The 16236-nt window shown below is 37.7% G+C and overlaps 1 protein-coding gene across 3 annotated transcripts in view; it reads right to left on the bottom strand.

The window, feature by feature from the left end:
- The window catches only part of DIAPH2 (diaphanous related formin 2), an 85727-nt gene that overhangs the window by 52632 nt on the left and 16859 nt on the right, over positions 1 to 16236 (bottom strand). For all 3 annotated transcript variants that reach the window (XM_067471516.1, XM_067471517.1, XM_067471518.1), the window contains 11 exons: positions 16101 to 16175; positions 15946 to 16015; positions 14912 to 15048; positions 14340 to 14448; positions 12901 to 13011; positions 7801 to 7919; positions 6688 to 6804; positions 6297 to 6415; positions 5704 to 5768; positions 5131 to 5235; positions 2227 to 2553 (listed from right to left, as the gene is read on the bottom strand). In XM_067471516.1, the coding sequence (XP_067327617.1) occupies positions 2227 to 2553; positions 5131 to 5235; positions 5704 to 5768; positions 6297 to 6415; positions 6688 to 6804; positions 7801 to 7919; positions 12901 to 13011; positions 14340 to 14448; positions 14912 to 15048; positions 15946 to 16015; positions 16101 to 16175 (1354 nt within the window). The remainder of the gene's footprint in view (positions 1 to 2226; positions 2554 to 5130; positions 5236 to 5703; positions 5769 to 6296; positions 6416 to 6687; positions 6805 to 7800; positions 7920 to 12900; positions 13012 to 14339; positions 14449 to 14911; positions 15049 to 15945; positions 16016 to 16100; positions 16176 to 16236) is intronic.

Below are 16236 nucleotides of genomic sequence, written 5' to 3'. Positions count from 1 at the left end.
TCCAATTTCAAAACAAAGAAGAAGGCAAAAGTGGATCAGAAATCAAAAGCCTGATCCTAGCTCACTTCCCCAACTGTTGGAGAAGTGACAACTAAAACTAAAATGATCAAGGGTCTGGAGAACAAGCCCTATGAGGAGCAGCTTAAAGAGTTGGATATATTTAGCCTGAAGAAGAGAAGGCTGAGAGGAGACATGATAACCATGAATAAGTATGTGAGAGGAAGTCATAGGGAGGAGGGAGCAAGCTTGTTTTCTGCTGCCCTGCAGACTAGGACGCAATGGAGCAATGGTTTCAAACTACAAGAAAGGAGATTCCATCTGAACATTAGGAAGAACTTCCTGACTGTGATAGAATCATAGAATCATAGAATCAAAGAGTTGGAAGAGACCTCATGGGCCATCCAGTCCAACCCCCTGCCAAGAAGCAGGAATATTGCATTCAAATCACCCCTGACAAATGGCCATCCAGCCTCTGCTTAAAAGCTTCCAAAGAAGGAGCCTCCACCACACTCCGGGGCAGAGAGTTCCACTGCTGAACGGCTCTCACAGTCAGGAAGTTCTTCCTAATGTTCAGATGGAATCTCCTCTCTTGTAGTTTGAAGCCATTGTTCCGCGTCCTAGACTCCAAGGAAGCAGAAAACAAGCTTGCTCCCTCCTCCCTGTGGCTTCCTCTCACATATTTATACATGGCTATCATATCACCTCTCAGCCTTCTCTTCTTCAGGCTAAACATGCCCAGTTCCCTAAGCCGCTCCTCATAGGGCTTGTTCTCCAGACCCTTGATCATTTTAGTTGCCCTCCTCTGGACACATTCCAGCTTGTCAATATCTCTCTTGAATTGTGGTGCCCAGAATTGGACACAATATTCCAGATGTGGTCTAACCAAAGCAGAATAGAGGGGTAGCATTACTTCCTTAGATCTAGACACTATGCTCCTATTGATGCAGGCCAAAATCCCATTGGCTTTTTTTGCCGCCACATCACATTGTTGGCTCATGTTTAACTTGTTGTCCACGAGGACTCCAAGATCTTTTTCACACGTACTGCTCTCGAGCCAGGCATTGTCCCCCATTCTGATAGCTGTTCAGCAGTGGAACTCTCTGCCCCAGAGTGTGGTGGAGGCTTTTAAACAAAGGCCATCTGTTGGGGGTGCTTTGAATGCAGTTTTCCTGCTTCTTGGCAGGGGCTTGGATGTCCCATGAGGTCTTTTCCAACTCTATGATTCTATGACCATGTAGTGCTAGAATTCAAAATTGTGGGACAAATAAAAGAAAAGTACAAGGAGTGTGACCGAAAGGTCCTTGCAGCTTTTTTCAACTTTGTGATTAAATGAAGCTGACAAATGTTACCACACATGTCAAAACCTCAAATAATGTACATAAAAAACTTCTTAAAGTCATTCAAGAGGTTAGCATACTGACAGGTTATTATTACAAGGGCTAGTATGACAATTAATTAACACTGGCTAACACATATTTTCGTGACTCAAATGTTATCTCTGTTTCTGGGTATAGTTGACCTGCTGATTCCAAAATTAGCACCGCTTTTCCCTTATCAGCTCTAGTTTTTGAGATCCAGACAATATGCCATCTATAAGTCTTCATCTATTGGCTCATTAAAAAAAACATGATAACTATATCTAAGACTGTCTGATTCAGTTCCTTATATTTTTCTTTCCCTTTCACTCTGTCAATAAGCCTCCATTTCGAATCCCAATTCTCCTTAATATATCCATTGGTATATTTTATTGTCCTTTCAGTGATATAATCTTGTATCATATAATCTGATAGTCATACCATGTTTTAATTTCCCATTTCCTTGCTCTTTTTCTATTCGAAAGCTACAATTTTCATGATTGATCAAATAAAATAATAATCAGAGCAAAGGTATAACTGTTCCCAGGGGAAGGAGGAAGAGGAAAAGGGGAAATGGATATGTTTAAGTAGTATATAAGTATAGAAATGTAATTGTTATAATTTGTCTGCATAACCAAATAAAAACATTATTTTAAATACAAAAATAACCATATCTAAGAAACTAGAGCTGATGTGGTCTAGTCAATGCAATGTTCTGTATCAGCCCAAAAACCAAAACAAAACCTTTTTTGTTTTGGTCGGGCTGTGTAATAAGTACCAACATTTTCACATTCAAACGAAAATTGTGCTACTCTTGTCTTTTAAGATCAGGATTTTTTCAAAAAGCGAATTAGATGTCACAATGAAATACCTTTGTCCAATTTATTCTCTTCATAGACACTTCAGGACTGTATTTTTTCTTAGGCGTCATTCCAAAAGGCAGCTGTGGCACAGTTCCTAAAGAAGGGGGGCCACCAAATGGAGGCGGTGGTGGCGGAATACCTCCAGGCATGGGAGGCGGTGGTGGTATGGCCCCCCCAGGCAAAGGAGGAGGCGGTGGTGGTGGCGGTGGCAAACCACCAGGCAATGGTGGCGGTGGAGGCGGTGGTGGGCAAGGGGTTGCACCACCAGGAAGAGGGGGTGGCGGCGGAGGAGGAGGGATGCCTCCTGGAGGTAAGCCACTCGAACACGAAGGAGCCTAAAAAAAAAAAATCTGTTTTAGATATGAGAGCACAACCCACACAACAGACAGAAGAAGCTGGCAAATTTGCATTCTGATCACAATATGAGAAATATTACATTTTGGATATTTTATTTATTTATAGTGTCAGGAGCAAATTGAGAAAACTTGACATTATGTTAAATTTCCTTTGACCAGAAGCTGGCCACTTCAAGTGCCTCTAGTGTGGCTGTGAGGAGGTCCACCATTGTGCATGTGGTGGGGCTCAGACTGCATTGTAGTAGGTGGCCTGTGGTTTGCTCTTCTCCACACTCACATGCCTTCTACTCCAATTTGGTGCCCCAATTCTTAAGGTTTGCTCTGCATATTGTGGTGCTAAAGGGCAGCCTGTTCAGTGCCTTCCAGCTTGCCCAGGAAGGAGTTTCTCATCCTGTCTCAGCTCCTGATTAAGGTGCTGGGTTTAACCTGCCACTTTTGGATTCTCACTTGCTGAGGTGTACCTGCAAGTATCTCTGTAGATCTTAGGAAGCTATTACTTTATTTCAGACATTGGCATGCTGGCTGATATCCAAACAGAGGATTGGATGGAGATGTCACTGTTTTTGATCCTTTCATTATTGGTTGCTACTTCCTGGCAGATGTCAGGTCGTGCAATACTGGCTAAACAGTATAATTTCTCCAGTGGTGTAGGGTGCAGACATCCTGTGATAATGTGGCATGTCTCATTAAGAGCCACATCCACTGATGTGGCTTGACACAAAAGTATGCCGGTTAGTGAAATTACGCCCTTAATGACTGAACATTGCTCCATAAATCCTTGACTGGAATATACTTGACACTGGGATTTGCTCTAACTCTGACATTTACAAAGATTTTGTACTTCACAAAGCAAATCCATAGATTAGTGTCTGTGTTTCTCTCTTTTGTTGTTGATATGGTCAGTGAACTAATCAAAAAGAAGATCTATATATCTACTGATCTATATTACTGATAGATAATGTGATTATTCCTAATCATTTTATATTGGCATCAGCCGTTTGATCAGATGTTTGACATTACATTGAGGAGCACTAAATTCTATATGCAAATTTTTGTTACACATGAATATAGATCAAGAGAATTAATGACATTTGAAGACAAGAAAAAAATTTCATTAACTAAATACATCCCAGAGCTTTAGGATATTTTTATCTCTGAGATATTCATAGAACTTCTAAAAATAAAGTCAGTTGGCTGAAACAGAATTATCACCATAATTCCCATACTTAAATATTCACTGCCTCAGAAAATCCATCTTTTAAATGAGGTTAACAGCACAGGCAGAAAAATTAAGGTGAAAATCTGGCTTCTGGATAAGGTTTGTAATAAATTTCATTTTTACTGGCACATATATGTACCAATATAAACTTTCAGGCACACGGTGAAAACCTCTCAGGCCTGGACAGCAGTGCCACATCAGCATGACCCCCTTACAATAAAAAGTGGCACTACTCCCATAAAAAGCTATAAACTGGAAATGTACTCCTCAGGGCTCAGAATAAGTCCTACTTCTCTGGCAGACTAACAAATGTATGTGTTGTTGAAGGCTTTCATGGCCGGAATCACTGGGTTGCTTTGAGTTTTCCAGGCTGTATGCTTCAGAAGCATTCTCTCCTGATGTTTCACCTACATCTAGGGCAGGCATCATCAGAGGATGTGAGATCTGTTGGAAACTAGGCAATTGAAGTTTATATAACTATGGAATAATGTCCAGGATGGGAGAAAGAACTCTTGTCTGTTTGAGGCAACTGTGAATGTTGCAATTGATGACCTTGATTAGCATTTAATGGCCTTGCAGCTTGAAAGCCTGGCTGCAAGACTTGTATACTATGCAGGTGTGAACAAGTCTATATAGGGACTACCTAACAAATGACTGCCTTTCCAACATTTATGTTTAAGGTAACCCTTGAAATACTAGAGACTATTGATGCAAGAACTATAAACAAATTATACCGGAAGCTTTACATCCTTCATCATGCTTACCATCCTATTAACGTGAAATCTTAACTAACCACTGTGGAAATAAAAAATCCACTTATTAATTTCCAATAGCATTTGAGAGCTTAATATAGCCAAGAAAAATGTCACCCTAACTACCAGCACCTTATGCACAAAATATTCCTAGATTGGAAGACAGATCTTATAATAGTGTTTTGGTATAGATAAATCAAGTACCAATAGCTTATTTACATTAGGTAATTTTTACACTTGGTAATCAGCAGAGCCAACAGCTCCAGAGGAACTAGCTAGTAACTACTGATCTCTGAAATGCTTGCAAAACCAATATTCTACACTGTAACCAAACAGCTTCTTATTTAAATTAAGGTTATTGACTTGTTAGATAACTGAACTGTGTTGCAAAGTTATTTTGTTTTCGTTTTATATAATGGCTGTGTGTTTGAAATAAGGTAATTCATTATGTAAGGTAACTACATTGCTTCTTCATTTTGTAGGCTGCCATCACAAATTTGGCAGTAAATGAAGACAAAGGGCCCGTCATCTGTCTCAGCTTGAAGCACATTTTGACACAGTATATAGCTGAACTCCTTCCATTACCTGGGATTGTAGCCGCTGAATTTCAGCTTCAAGTTCTTTGATCCTCTCTTCTCGTTTTTGAAGCTCACCTTGTGCCTCTTGTCGAGCTGCAAACTCTTCATCAAACTGCAATGATCACCAATACAGACACATTTGTCCAAACAATATCAAACTTACTGAGCATTCAATTTTTTGCTTATTTACTGTATTTTTACCCTGATATAGGAACACAAAAGCAAGGGTGTAATTCAGAGTGAGAAAAGTAACAGGAACATGTTTGGCTTCCTAGATCAGTAAATAAGGAGGAGGAGGGAAACAACACCATATCATATTCACACTTGTTCATTGTGATAGTCATCTGGAATCAGATGTCTTCATACTGAAGTTAACTATCACACATGTAAGACTCGCTATCTTATACATTTTGATTACACTTTACAGCACATTTTAAGATATTATATACTTATACCCAAACTGTCAGAGAATATACTCAAGGCACTACTTTTATTAATGTAATATAATAACTGCATTAAATCTTAAGAGTATCTGGTCTACAGATTTGAAAACACCAGTGCTCAGAATAACTGGGCTTACCTTTTTGGAAAATTCTGTAGCTTTTTGCTCACTTTCTTCTACTTTTGCTTTGTCCACACAGCTATCTGAAATTATAAGGGCAAACTTGATTTTGCAAAGCAGATACATATGAAATTATATTGCCTTTAGTAACAATCCCCCTTAAGTTTGAGAGACAAGAGCCCACAGAAAACAGTAGTATTTCCAGGTACAGCAGAAATTCAGAAATCTGAAATGCAATGTAATCATAGCAATGATAATAATAATAATAATAATAATAATGATAATGATAATAATAATAAAACTTTATTTATATATATCACCCTATCTTCCTTAGGGGACTCAGAGCGGTTTCCACATATGCAAAATAATACAAACATACAATATAAAACAGAGACATAGGCATAAACTGTTAACACAACATATACATTAAAATCAATTTAAAACCAGCAATTCAATGTCTTCTGAGTAAAAGTCGTTTTAAATTGGGTCATCCAAGAATTATTTCATAGGCTAGTCACACTCGTGATGAATGGACAATAATTTTATTTTAAATGAATATATTAAAAATAATTACTAAGATTTAGAGAGATCTTGTACTAAGATACACATACCTATAAGATGAGTGAAATCTACATCCAACCGCCCTCTACATTTGAAGTCAGGATCCATACCACTACAATGCAAGACTATTTGAGAAACACATTCTTCTATTATCTTGTAATACTGAGGGCTAGAACAAAAAAAGAGGATTATTTTTATTAATATAGTAACTATTAAAAATAATCATTTAGAGGGGGAGGATTGTTCTTACAGGCATACAACAAATGATTTTTTAAAATCTGAACTTGATCCATCTATGTTAACAGATTTCTGCAAGCCAAACAGAATATGAGCAAATTGTATTATACTGAGAGGCAAAATGGCAAAATGAAAGGCTGCATCTTTCACACCCTTGTTATGTCAACACCAAATTCAAAACAGAAAAAAAATATATATACTTACCGAACATAGTAATCATTTCTGATGAGTAGAAAATGTTGCAAAATGGATAGGAAGTAGCTTTCAGATGATGTTTCTTTCAGCATGTTGTATAGAAGGTGGTAAACTTCATTCACATCAGTACAAGGAATGTCAAGGAAATGACAAAAAGTTCCGCAAGAATAGATTACATTTGCAGTGACCAGGATTCAAGGCATCCTGAAATCTGTGGGTCATGCAAATGAGGAAGACAGACATCTATTGTTTCCAACACTTTGCAAATAATTTTAATTTAAAAACCCTATCTGTACCCTACAGGCCTACACTGAAGAAGATAAATCCGTTTCAGTAACACTGTGCAACATGATTTTTGTTCCTGGGTTATAAATGCCATTTCCTAATTGGTTATATCATAAAAATATGGGAAAAGTTCATTAAACTGCAAAAACTTTGTTTTTGGGGGGACATCCCACTGCACATTTTGTTCTAATTTTTCAATGAATATCTCCCAGAGGTTCAACCAATTCAAGGTCGGCGGTTCGAATCCACAAGACGGGGTGAGCTCCCATTGGTCAGTTCCAGCTTCTCATGCGGGAACATGAGAGAAGCCTCCCACAGGATGTCCAGGCGCCCCCTGGGCAATGTCTCTGCAGATGGCCAATTCTCTCACACCAGAAGCAACTTGAAATTTCTCAAGTTGCTTCTGACACAATAAAAAAAATCATCTAGTTTGAGGCAGCCACAAACTGGAATAGAACAATTACTTTCAAAGAAAGGACTGCACAATAAAACAGGAAATAAGTTTCAAACCAGGAACAGATTTTTTTTCCAATTTTGTTACGTAGTGAAATCTGTGTTCAGCTTAGAAAGTTACTATAAAAATGGTTCATCACCGCTCCAAACCATCTGAGAGTATATTAAGCAATGTTGTTAATAAAAGTTATTTGTAATCAATAATATCTTCATGTGTGCTTTGATTATTTAAAGCAAATCTATTGAATATTTGGTGCTCTAATTTTCTTATCCTTTACTGATTCTTTATGTAAACTCTTTTAGAAACGGACACTGACTTAAAACGGTCTGTTTATCATCGCCATTTTTTCTTAAGTGAAAACATTTCACTTTTTAAAAGGATATTCCATTTCAACTTTGATGTCATTGAAACGATGGGCCAATTCAAGTAAATCTTCGTCTTTGTTTTCATCAAACACTTTCAGCTGAATATCAAGTTCTTCATTCTCCTTCTCCTTCAGATCCTAATATTTCACAAAATACATGGAACCATGTGACTCAACGCATTTATTCAAATGATCTCTGTTATACTTAATAATACAACTAAATATAAAGACACAGTTGAAAGTTGTATGCTGAGTTTCACAGTAGATGTTGCAGGCACCAAATACCCTGGTTATGAGTAGAAGCCCATCCAACACAGCACGATACATGATTCTATTCTATTTGTATGTAAGACAAAGAGACATTATGACAAAACGCAGCACGTTCATCCACTTATTCTATAGGCATTAATCATTATTCTAGACTTGATCTAGGACAGTGTTTCTCAACCTGGGAGTCAGGACCCCTGGAGGGGTCATGAGGAGGTATTAGAGGGCTCACCAAAGACCGTAAGAAAACATAGTATTTTCTGTTGGTCATAGGGGTTCCGTGTGAGAATTCTGGCCCAATTCGATCGTTGGTGGAGTTCAGAATGTTCTTTGATTATAGGTGAACTATCAATCCCAGCAACTACAACTCCCAAATGTCAAGGTCTATTCTCCACAAACTCCACCACTGTTCACATTTGGGCATATTGAGTATTCATGCCAAGTTTGGTCCAGATCCATCACAGTGCTCTCTGGATGTGGGTGAACTACAACTTCAAAACTCAAGGTCAGTACCCACCAAACACTTCCAGCATTTTCTGTTGGTCATGGGAGTTCTGTATGCCAAGTTTGGTTCAATTTCATCGTTGGTGGAGTTCAGAATATTCTTTGATTGTAGGTTTACTATAAATCCCAGCAACTACAAGTCCCAAATGACAAAATCAGTCCCTCCCCAACCCCACCAGTATTCGAATTTGGGCTTATTGGGTATTTCTGCCCAATTTGGTCCAGTGAATGAAAATACATCCTGCATATCAGATATTTACATTACGATTCATAACAGTAGCAAAATTACAGTTATGAATGTAGTAAACAAAATAATGTTATGGTTGGGGGTCATCACGACATGAGGATCTGTATTAAGGGGCAGCGGTATTAGGAAGGTTGAGAAACACTGATCTATTAGGATTCATGTAACTCTTGACACAAACTCTTTCTTACCATGGCTTATTAATTCATTTGATATATTCAAGCACAACAGTCCCAAGTATGGCGTATTGAGAATTCTGTTTCAATTGTTGTTTCTACTTTGCTATGACAACCGTGAAGTTCAATTCCAGGGTGTGTGCCCAATAAAGGAATTTGCCTTGTTTATGTTTCTCACAAGGAAATTCAAATGTAATATTATAAAAAGTTATCTCTTATTATAGAATTGGCACACATTCACCACATTCACATGATTAATTCTCCTTATAATTAATCAGTATGCGTGTGCTTTTGTCAAGAACACAAGAGCACCTCATGCATTAGCAAGCCACATACCAAATGGTATTTAAAGTGATATTCAAATATTTTAAAAGAGAAGGTTGGCTAAAGCAAATTCATTCCGAAGCCTAAAGTGAAGAATTATCTGTGCTTATGTCATCCTCCTTATTGCACATAACTTTGATCTACATGACATGAGCCAACAATGTCACTTGGCAGCTAAACAAGCCAATGTGATTTTGGCCTGCATAAATAGGAGTCAAGTGTCTAGATAAGGGAAGTCATGCTACCCCTCTATTCTGCCTTGGTCAGACCACAACTGGGATCACACTGGGTCCAAATCTGGGCAACCGCAATTTAAGGGAGATGTTGACAAGCTGGAAAGTGTCCAGAGGAGGGTGACTCAAAGGATCAAGGGTCTGGAGAACAAGCTCTATGAGGAGTGTCTTAAAAAGCTAGGCATATTTAGCCTGCAGAAGAAAAGGCTGAGAGGACACAGGTTGAGGGCCATGTATAAATATGTGAGGGGAAATCATAGGGAGGGGGGAAGCAAGCTTGTTTTCTGCTTCCCTGGAGACTAGAACGTAGAACGCAATGGAACAATGGCTTCAAACTACAGGAAAGAAAGGAGATTCCACCTGAACATTAGGAAGAAGTTCCTAACTGTGAGAGTTGTTCAAAAGTGGAACTCTCTGCCCTTGAGTGTGGTGGAGGCTCCTTCTTTGGAGGCTTTAAAAGAGAGGCTGGATGGCCATCTGTTGGGGGTGCTCTGAATGTGATTTTCCTGTTTCTTAGCAGAATGGGGTTCGACTAGATGGCCCACAAGGTCTCCTTCATCTCAAGGATTCTATACTGATTAATCCTAGAAGATTGTTTCACGTATAAATTTAGAACTGTAATTTTGCTTTCATAGATACACTAATAAAAATTAAAATCATCATCCATCTATACTCATAAGAAAATAACATATATGTCCTTCCACCATTCTTCAGCATCGCTGAGATATACAAATGTATATATTAAGTTCTAAAATGATTTTGGCCATGTCATGCAGCCACACTCCTCCATCACATAAAGAAGGCATGTTTAAATATGAAATAATTTAAACATATTAAAACCACATGCATCATTGTTTTGTTTTTGGTTTTTTTTTTTAAGAGTAAATAAAAATCCAAACTTCTACAGCATGCCACACTAGAGATTGTTGGGATTAATATATCACCTTGATGTTTCTTTTACTATGCTCCCTTTTATCTCGTAGCTTTCAAAAGACATTCCATAATCACAAATGAGGACATTCAAAGATGGGAATAGGAGAAGTAGAGATGGCCAGGTGCCTACAACAGAAACGTCAGGAACGTGGAGCCCACAATTAGCCACATAGAAGCCACTGGACTGAATCATGATTAACGGATTTGCAAGTCACACATTTCAACTACAGAAAGACCTGTGAGTTATTTAATCATGCACGTAGCATTACAAATCGTATTTTCTTCTTGTCAAGTAAAAATTAGAAACAAATATTTTCAAAGGAAAGTAAACATTTTCACACACCATGCAAAAAAAAAATCACCCACTTTACTGAAAATAACAGTAAAATTTAAAAATAAGCATATAAGGAACATGTTGTATAGAGCTTTGGGAGCAATATGGATGCTTAACTAGAGAGCTGGCTCTGTCCCAAAACAATGCTATCATGGATTGGATTGATTAATGTTCTGTTTTATTCAATAGTTATTTCAACTGGTCTATCTTCGTGCTTTCAAATTCATTTATAAAAACATGGATCCTTAATTATACCAATTGCAAAGAAATAATTTGGATTATTAATCTGCCATGATGAAATTTATATAACCCATGTCTATTGTGGGTTTTTAAAAAAATAGTATTGTATCTTGTTAAGGTATACAAAAAACGGATCAATACCAAGCTTGAAGTATGTATGTATGTATGTATGTGTGTGTGTGTATCTATCTATCTCTGTTAAGGGGGGGAAAAAACTCATGCCGGTGATCATTATATGCAAGTGCCAATTAAGGCCAGCAACTATGGGCCACAGGCGGTCGGGTATAACTAGGTGTGCTTTGAAATACAAGGTGCTCTCTCCCTTGCTCACTCTCTGGGGTGGTGAGAATTGGAGAAGGCATGCTCTCTGCATTTATGTGATGCATACAAGGACTATGTAGGTTTTGTTATTCTGAGAGATTTAGTTTTGATGCAATGCCATAAGCTTATGTTCTTGACTCTGCTGGAAAAGAGTAAATGTATGTTTCCTCTTTCTGTGTGAAGCTACTGTGTCTTTGTCGGGTTATATTCCACATAAACTGCAACATATTATCTACCCTTTAAAAATGGAGTTTTATGCAGTATACAACATTTCCTCCTGTTATGCTGTTAAAGACACTAGATGATTTCACTTTCCAAATCAGCTATATTATTTGTCATTCATTTTTTTATTGAATGCTCTGCCTTCCTCTTTACACAGGATCCAAGGCAGCTTATCAATAAATTTTAAAAACAGGGTACAATACCTCAGTCACACACAAATATGGGTAATGCAATTTCTATACTTAAATATGACTGTCACGTACTCTTCTCCATACAGTTCTGGCTTATTGTTACTTAATATCTGTTGGAAATAGCAACCTTCTCAAGCCACCAGTATTTTTTTGTATATAATTGCTTACTGTATTGTATGTGTGTATTGGTTTGCAATTTTACCTCACCTCTTTGTTGTGGGAGGGGCTGCAGACCAAGTGATCAGGTCTGGACATGTTCAGGACTAAGACTTCATTTTTATTTTGTAGAAGCTATTAGACTCTTAGAGAGATTAGAAGCCATCTGTATGCTTATAGAAGTCAGCTTGTGTTTGCTTTAGAAGACTGCAGGAACAGTACAGTTTAGACTTCAGTAAGATGTATTCTTAAAGACTCCACTGAACTATAGACTATTGTTTTGAAGATGCTCTACTTAAAACTACTTAAAATCCTATTGTAACTGGATCAATAAGAAAAGTGCCTATATGCTGTATACATGAAGTTCTGTGAGTAAACCAACTTAGTTACTTTTGAAAAACACTGTTTATTTTGTTTCTTGATTTAAAGGCAAATATATTTTAAAGGAGAGTAGATGTTTTTGGACAACTAAAGGAACATTTCTGAAACTCTGCTGAATATGTATATGTATTTTTGTGCATTGGCATGTCTTTGTCCCTAGCAGTTCAAAGACATACCTAGGTACATCAGTTTAACAGCTGAGACCTAGTTGCCTTGCATAAATGTTCACGAACCTCACTTTTCAAAAGGTTGTGACTTCTAACAAGGTTGTGACCAGTGGTTTTTCCAAAAAAGGTTATGAATCCCATTTCCCAAATGGTTATGGAGATTCACATTTTGCAAAACTATCTTCAATTTTGCTAACTGATAATCCCAGAGCAGCAAGGTTGCTCCCATTTTGCAATTTTTTAATAAAAAAAACAAACCCATTTCTATCAGCAGATGTTTTTAATGTTTCTAAATTTTGTTCCCTTTGCGAGTGATTAAAAATTATAAAGTCACACTTGGCCACAGCATAACAAGACTCGTATAAGAATTATGAGACGAGAAATCACAGGGTTCGTGCATTAGTAATTCTCCTGCAAATAACTTACTGGCAGTATTTTCTTTAACCCACAGCGCAGAAATTCGTTCCTCAAGTGTATCCTAAAATCAAGATCTTCAGGAGAAGTGACAAAGGCGTTTATGAGCTGCATGCAGGCTACCTGTAATCAGAAATTATGGTAAAAATAGCTTATGAGATTTAGTGTTCCAAATGCACAAGAGCAATAAACACAGCTTTCTAAATAAAGAAATGCACTAAAATCTACTTTACAAAACCTCAAGTGGTATATAACGCTATTTTGCCAATAATGGATCCCACTTAGGTCTGACCTCAGAGAAGCATGAATCAAAACACTGATGCTGGAGCAACCATACTGCTGGTAGCCAATGAGATTATTAAGACAGACCAAAAGAGGGAGGAGAAAGAAACAAGGTCTTTTTAAAAAGCTGTGTAGCAAACAACATTGGCAATAACTGCTCACAATATAAAGATGGCAAGATGTATATTGCCATCTCCAAGTATCACCTTTTATTTGGTTTTTTTACACTACTGCAAGTTCTACATGAAAATCTATGTCTGGACATCCAGGAAGAAAGCAGAGCTTGCTTTTCAATATGAAATGTATAACACTTGCAAAGTCTTCAAATCCCATCAACAGCTACGGCATTATAGCTGTTCTTTCCTGAATGACTCTTTATTAGGTTGCATTTAGGACTTGATTGAACAGATCAAAATATATGTCCAGTGAGTTATTAATAGAGAGAGAAGATGCTATTTATTTTGATTGTTTATGCCAGAAAAACATTTTACTCAATTGTTGGGACTAATAAAGAGAATGTTTCTGACAGAAACGACTTAATGAATCTTCCAATCAGTACAGTAGTAAGAGATTATAAAATCCAAGAAAGGGCTTTAAAGAGGATTTACTGTGTTATCAGTGTAACTGATTGTAACACATGAGTAGCATCTGTAATACTCTCTATAATGGTACTAATATTATTGTATACATTCATGGAGGTTTTGAGGCCAAAAGTATAGATTCTGACACTTCAGTAAGTGCAACTTGTACATAAGGAGGCCCCGGGGCACAATGGGTAAAATCTTTGTGCCGGCAGAACTGCTGACCAAAAGGTCGGTGGTTCGAATCTGGGGAGCGGGGTGAGCTCCCATCTGTCAGTACCAGCTTCTCATGCAGGGACATGAGAGAAGCTTCCCACAGGATGGTAAAACATCCGTGGGTCCCCTGGGCAATGTCTTTGCAGATGACTAATTCTCTCACACCAGAAGCAACTTGCAGTTTCTGAAGTCGCTCCCGACACACACACACACACAAAAACTTGTACATAGAACATGTTCATTTTGGGCACCTAGACTTCCAATCTCTGATCCTGTCTTGACCATACTTTTTGCAGCGTTCTGTTACATTGTGTTTACTGAAGCCCACAACTGTTTTCTAATTATTCAAATACAGAATTCCAAGAATCTCACCTGTAACTGTAAAGCGTCATGGTTCTCAAGACCCTCCACAATATTAGTGAACCGTTCACCATTATTCCTCTCAGCTGCAGTTGTTATAGCTGCTAAAATTTTGTCCAGGCTACAACACAAACATATTTATTTTGTAGAATCATAACAGTTGAAGAGATCCCAAGGGCCATCTAGTCCAACCTCAAAGCATCTCTAACAGATGGCCATCTAGCCTCTATTTAAAATTGTCCAGCAGAAATTCTAGGGCAGTATATTCCGCTGTCAAACAGTTCCAACAATCAGGAAGTACTTCCTAATGTTTAAGTTGAATTTCTTTAGCTCTAGCTTGAATCTACTGCTCCATGTCCTACTCTCTAAAGCAGGCATGGGCAAACTTTGGCTCTCCAGGTGTTTTGGACTTCAGCTCCCACTGGCTTGTAGGAATTGTGGGAGTTGAAGTCCAAAACATCTGGAGGGGCAAAAGTTGGCCATGCCTGATCTAGGTGATGTAGAAAAAAGTTGTTCTTTTAAGTGACAGTTTCATGTATTTTCAGGTTTGTAACTCTTACTACTAAAAAGTTGTCAACACTTACATATTTTCTTCTCCAACAATGCAAATGGCAGAAAGTATTTTTACTGTTTCTGTCATCATATTTGGTTGTTTTGGATCAATTGCTCTGGCAAGTAAAAAAAGGCTTCTTTCATCTCCCAGAATTCTTTGCAGTCCATACTAAAAGAAAAAGAGAGGTTTACACACATAAACATCTCTCTCAAATGAGGATATCCACAACTTGAAAGACATTCATTTTAACATGTCTACAGTTTAAAATGTTATAATCATATTATAATATTTGCATACACTATCTTTAGACATATTAAAAAGGTGATATCAATAATATAGAATTCAAAGACATGACCAAGTTTGTCTGGAATATTAGTAAGGAAAGGGAAGGTACTAAAGGATCCCCTTGTATACTGATAAAGAATGTAGTTTCACATACACGGCAAACATTCAATGCCGTTAAACAGACAGGACAGACAACAGATAGAGGTATTATGTTGGCATTTTCCCAACTCCAACGTCCTGGAGGTTGTGCTCACAGGAGGGTGCTGTTGCTCTATCCTATATGACAAAGAGCGCTTGATCACAGACTTCCTCCTTTGATTTTCTGGTATTTCCTTTATGGTTCCGTAAAATACCTTCCTGCTTAAACGGTGACTAATTTCTCTACTCACAGCTGTTTCCAAACTGCTTAGATGGACAGTAAGCTGGGCTGATGGTCGGGTGCTCACCCTGACCCAGGCTTCGAACTGCTAACCTTTCAATTGGTAAGATCTATTGCTTCTGGTGATTAACCAGCTGTGCTAAAGCCCGGCCCTTGTTTACTATGGCTCATAGTCCAATTCTGGCATTCATCATATTTTACACAAGGAAATAACATATTTCAAATTAGCTTCTCACTTCTGATAGGAGCAATAATTACAAAAAATAAGCAAATATCATCAACAATATACAAAGTATTCATTCCGCAGTTGCTATAATTTCTCTTTTTAAACAATCATTTATGACTAGATAAGCTGAAGTTTCCCTACTGATGGTAAAAGCAAAGTGAACTGAAATTCTCACCTTATTATTCATAAATGCTTTGAGGCACTGTATTAGTTTATGCTGGTTCTTCTTGTCAATATTTTCTTGCCTATAACAGAGAGATAGTATTTACAACAGATATTACATCAGTATCCTTTGGCTTTCATTTAATCTCTTTGAATTCTCATACTCACTGTTTCTTATCCAACAGTTTTTCAAGAACATCCAAAAGAAGCCCGAGTCCTTCATGTCCAAAATTGTTAACCCAACTGTAGAAAAATATAAGTAAAGGAGTTAATTTATGCATTGTTACAAAAGCTCCAAGATCTC

Source organism: Anolis sagrei, chromosome 10 (genome assembly GCF_037176765.1).
Source record: "Anolis sagrei isolate rAnoSag1 chromosome 10, rAnoSag1.mat, whole genome shotgun sequence".
NCBI lineage: Eukaryota > Metazoa > Chordata > Lepidosauria > Squamata > Dactyloidae > Anolis > Anolis sagrei.
The sequence above is the reverse complement of the archived record's forward strand: the minus strand, read 5'-3'. Positions and strand labels throughout refer to the sequence as shown.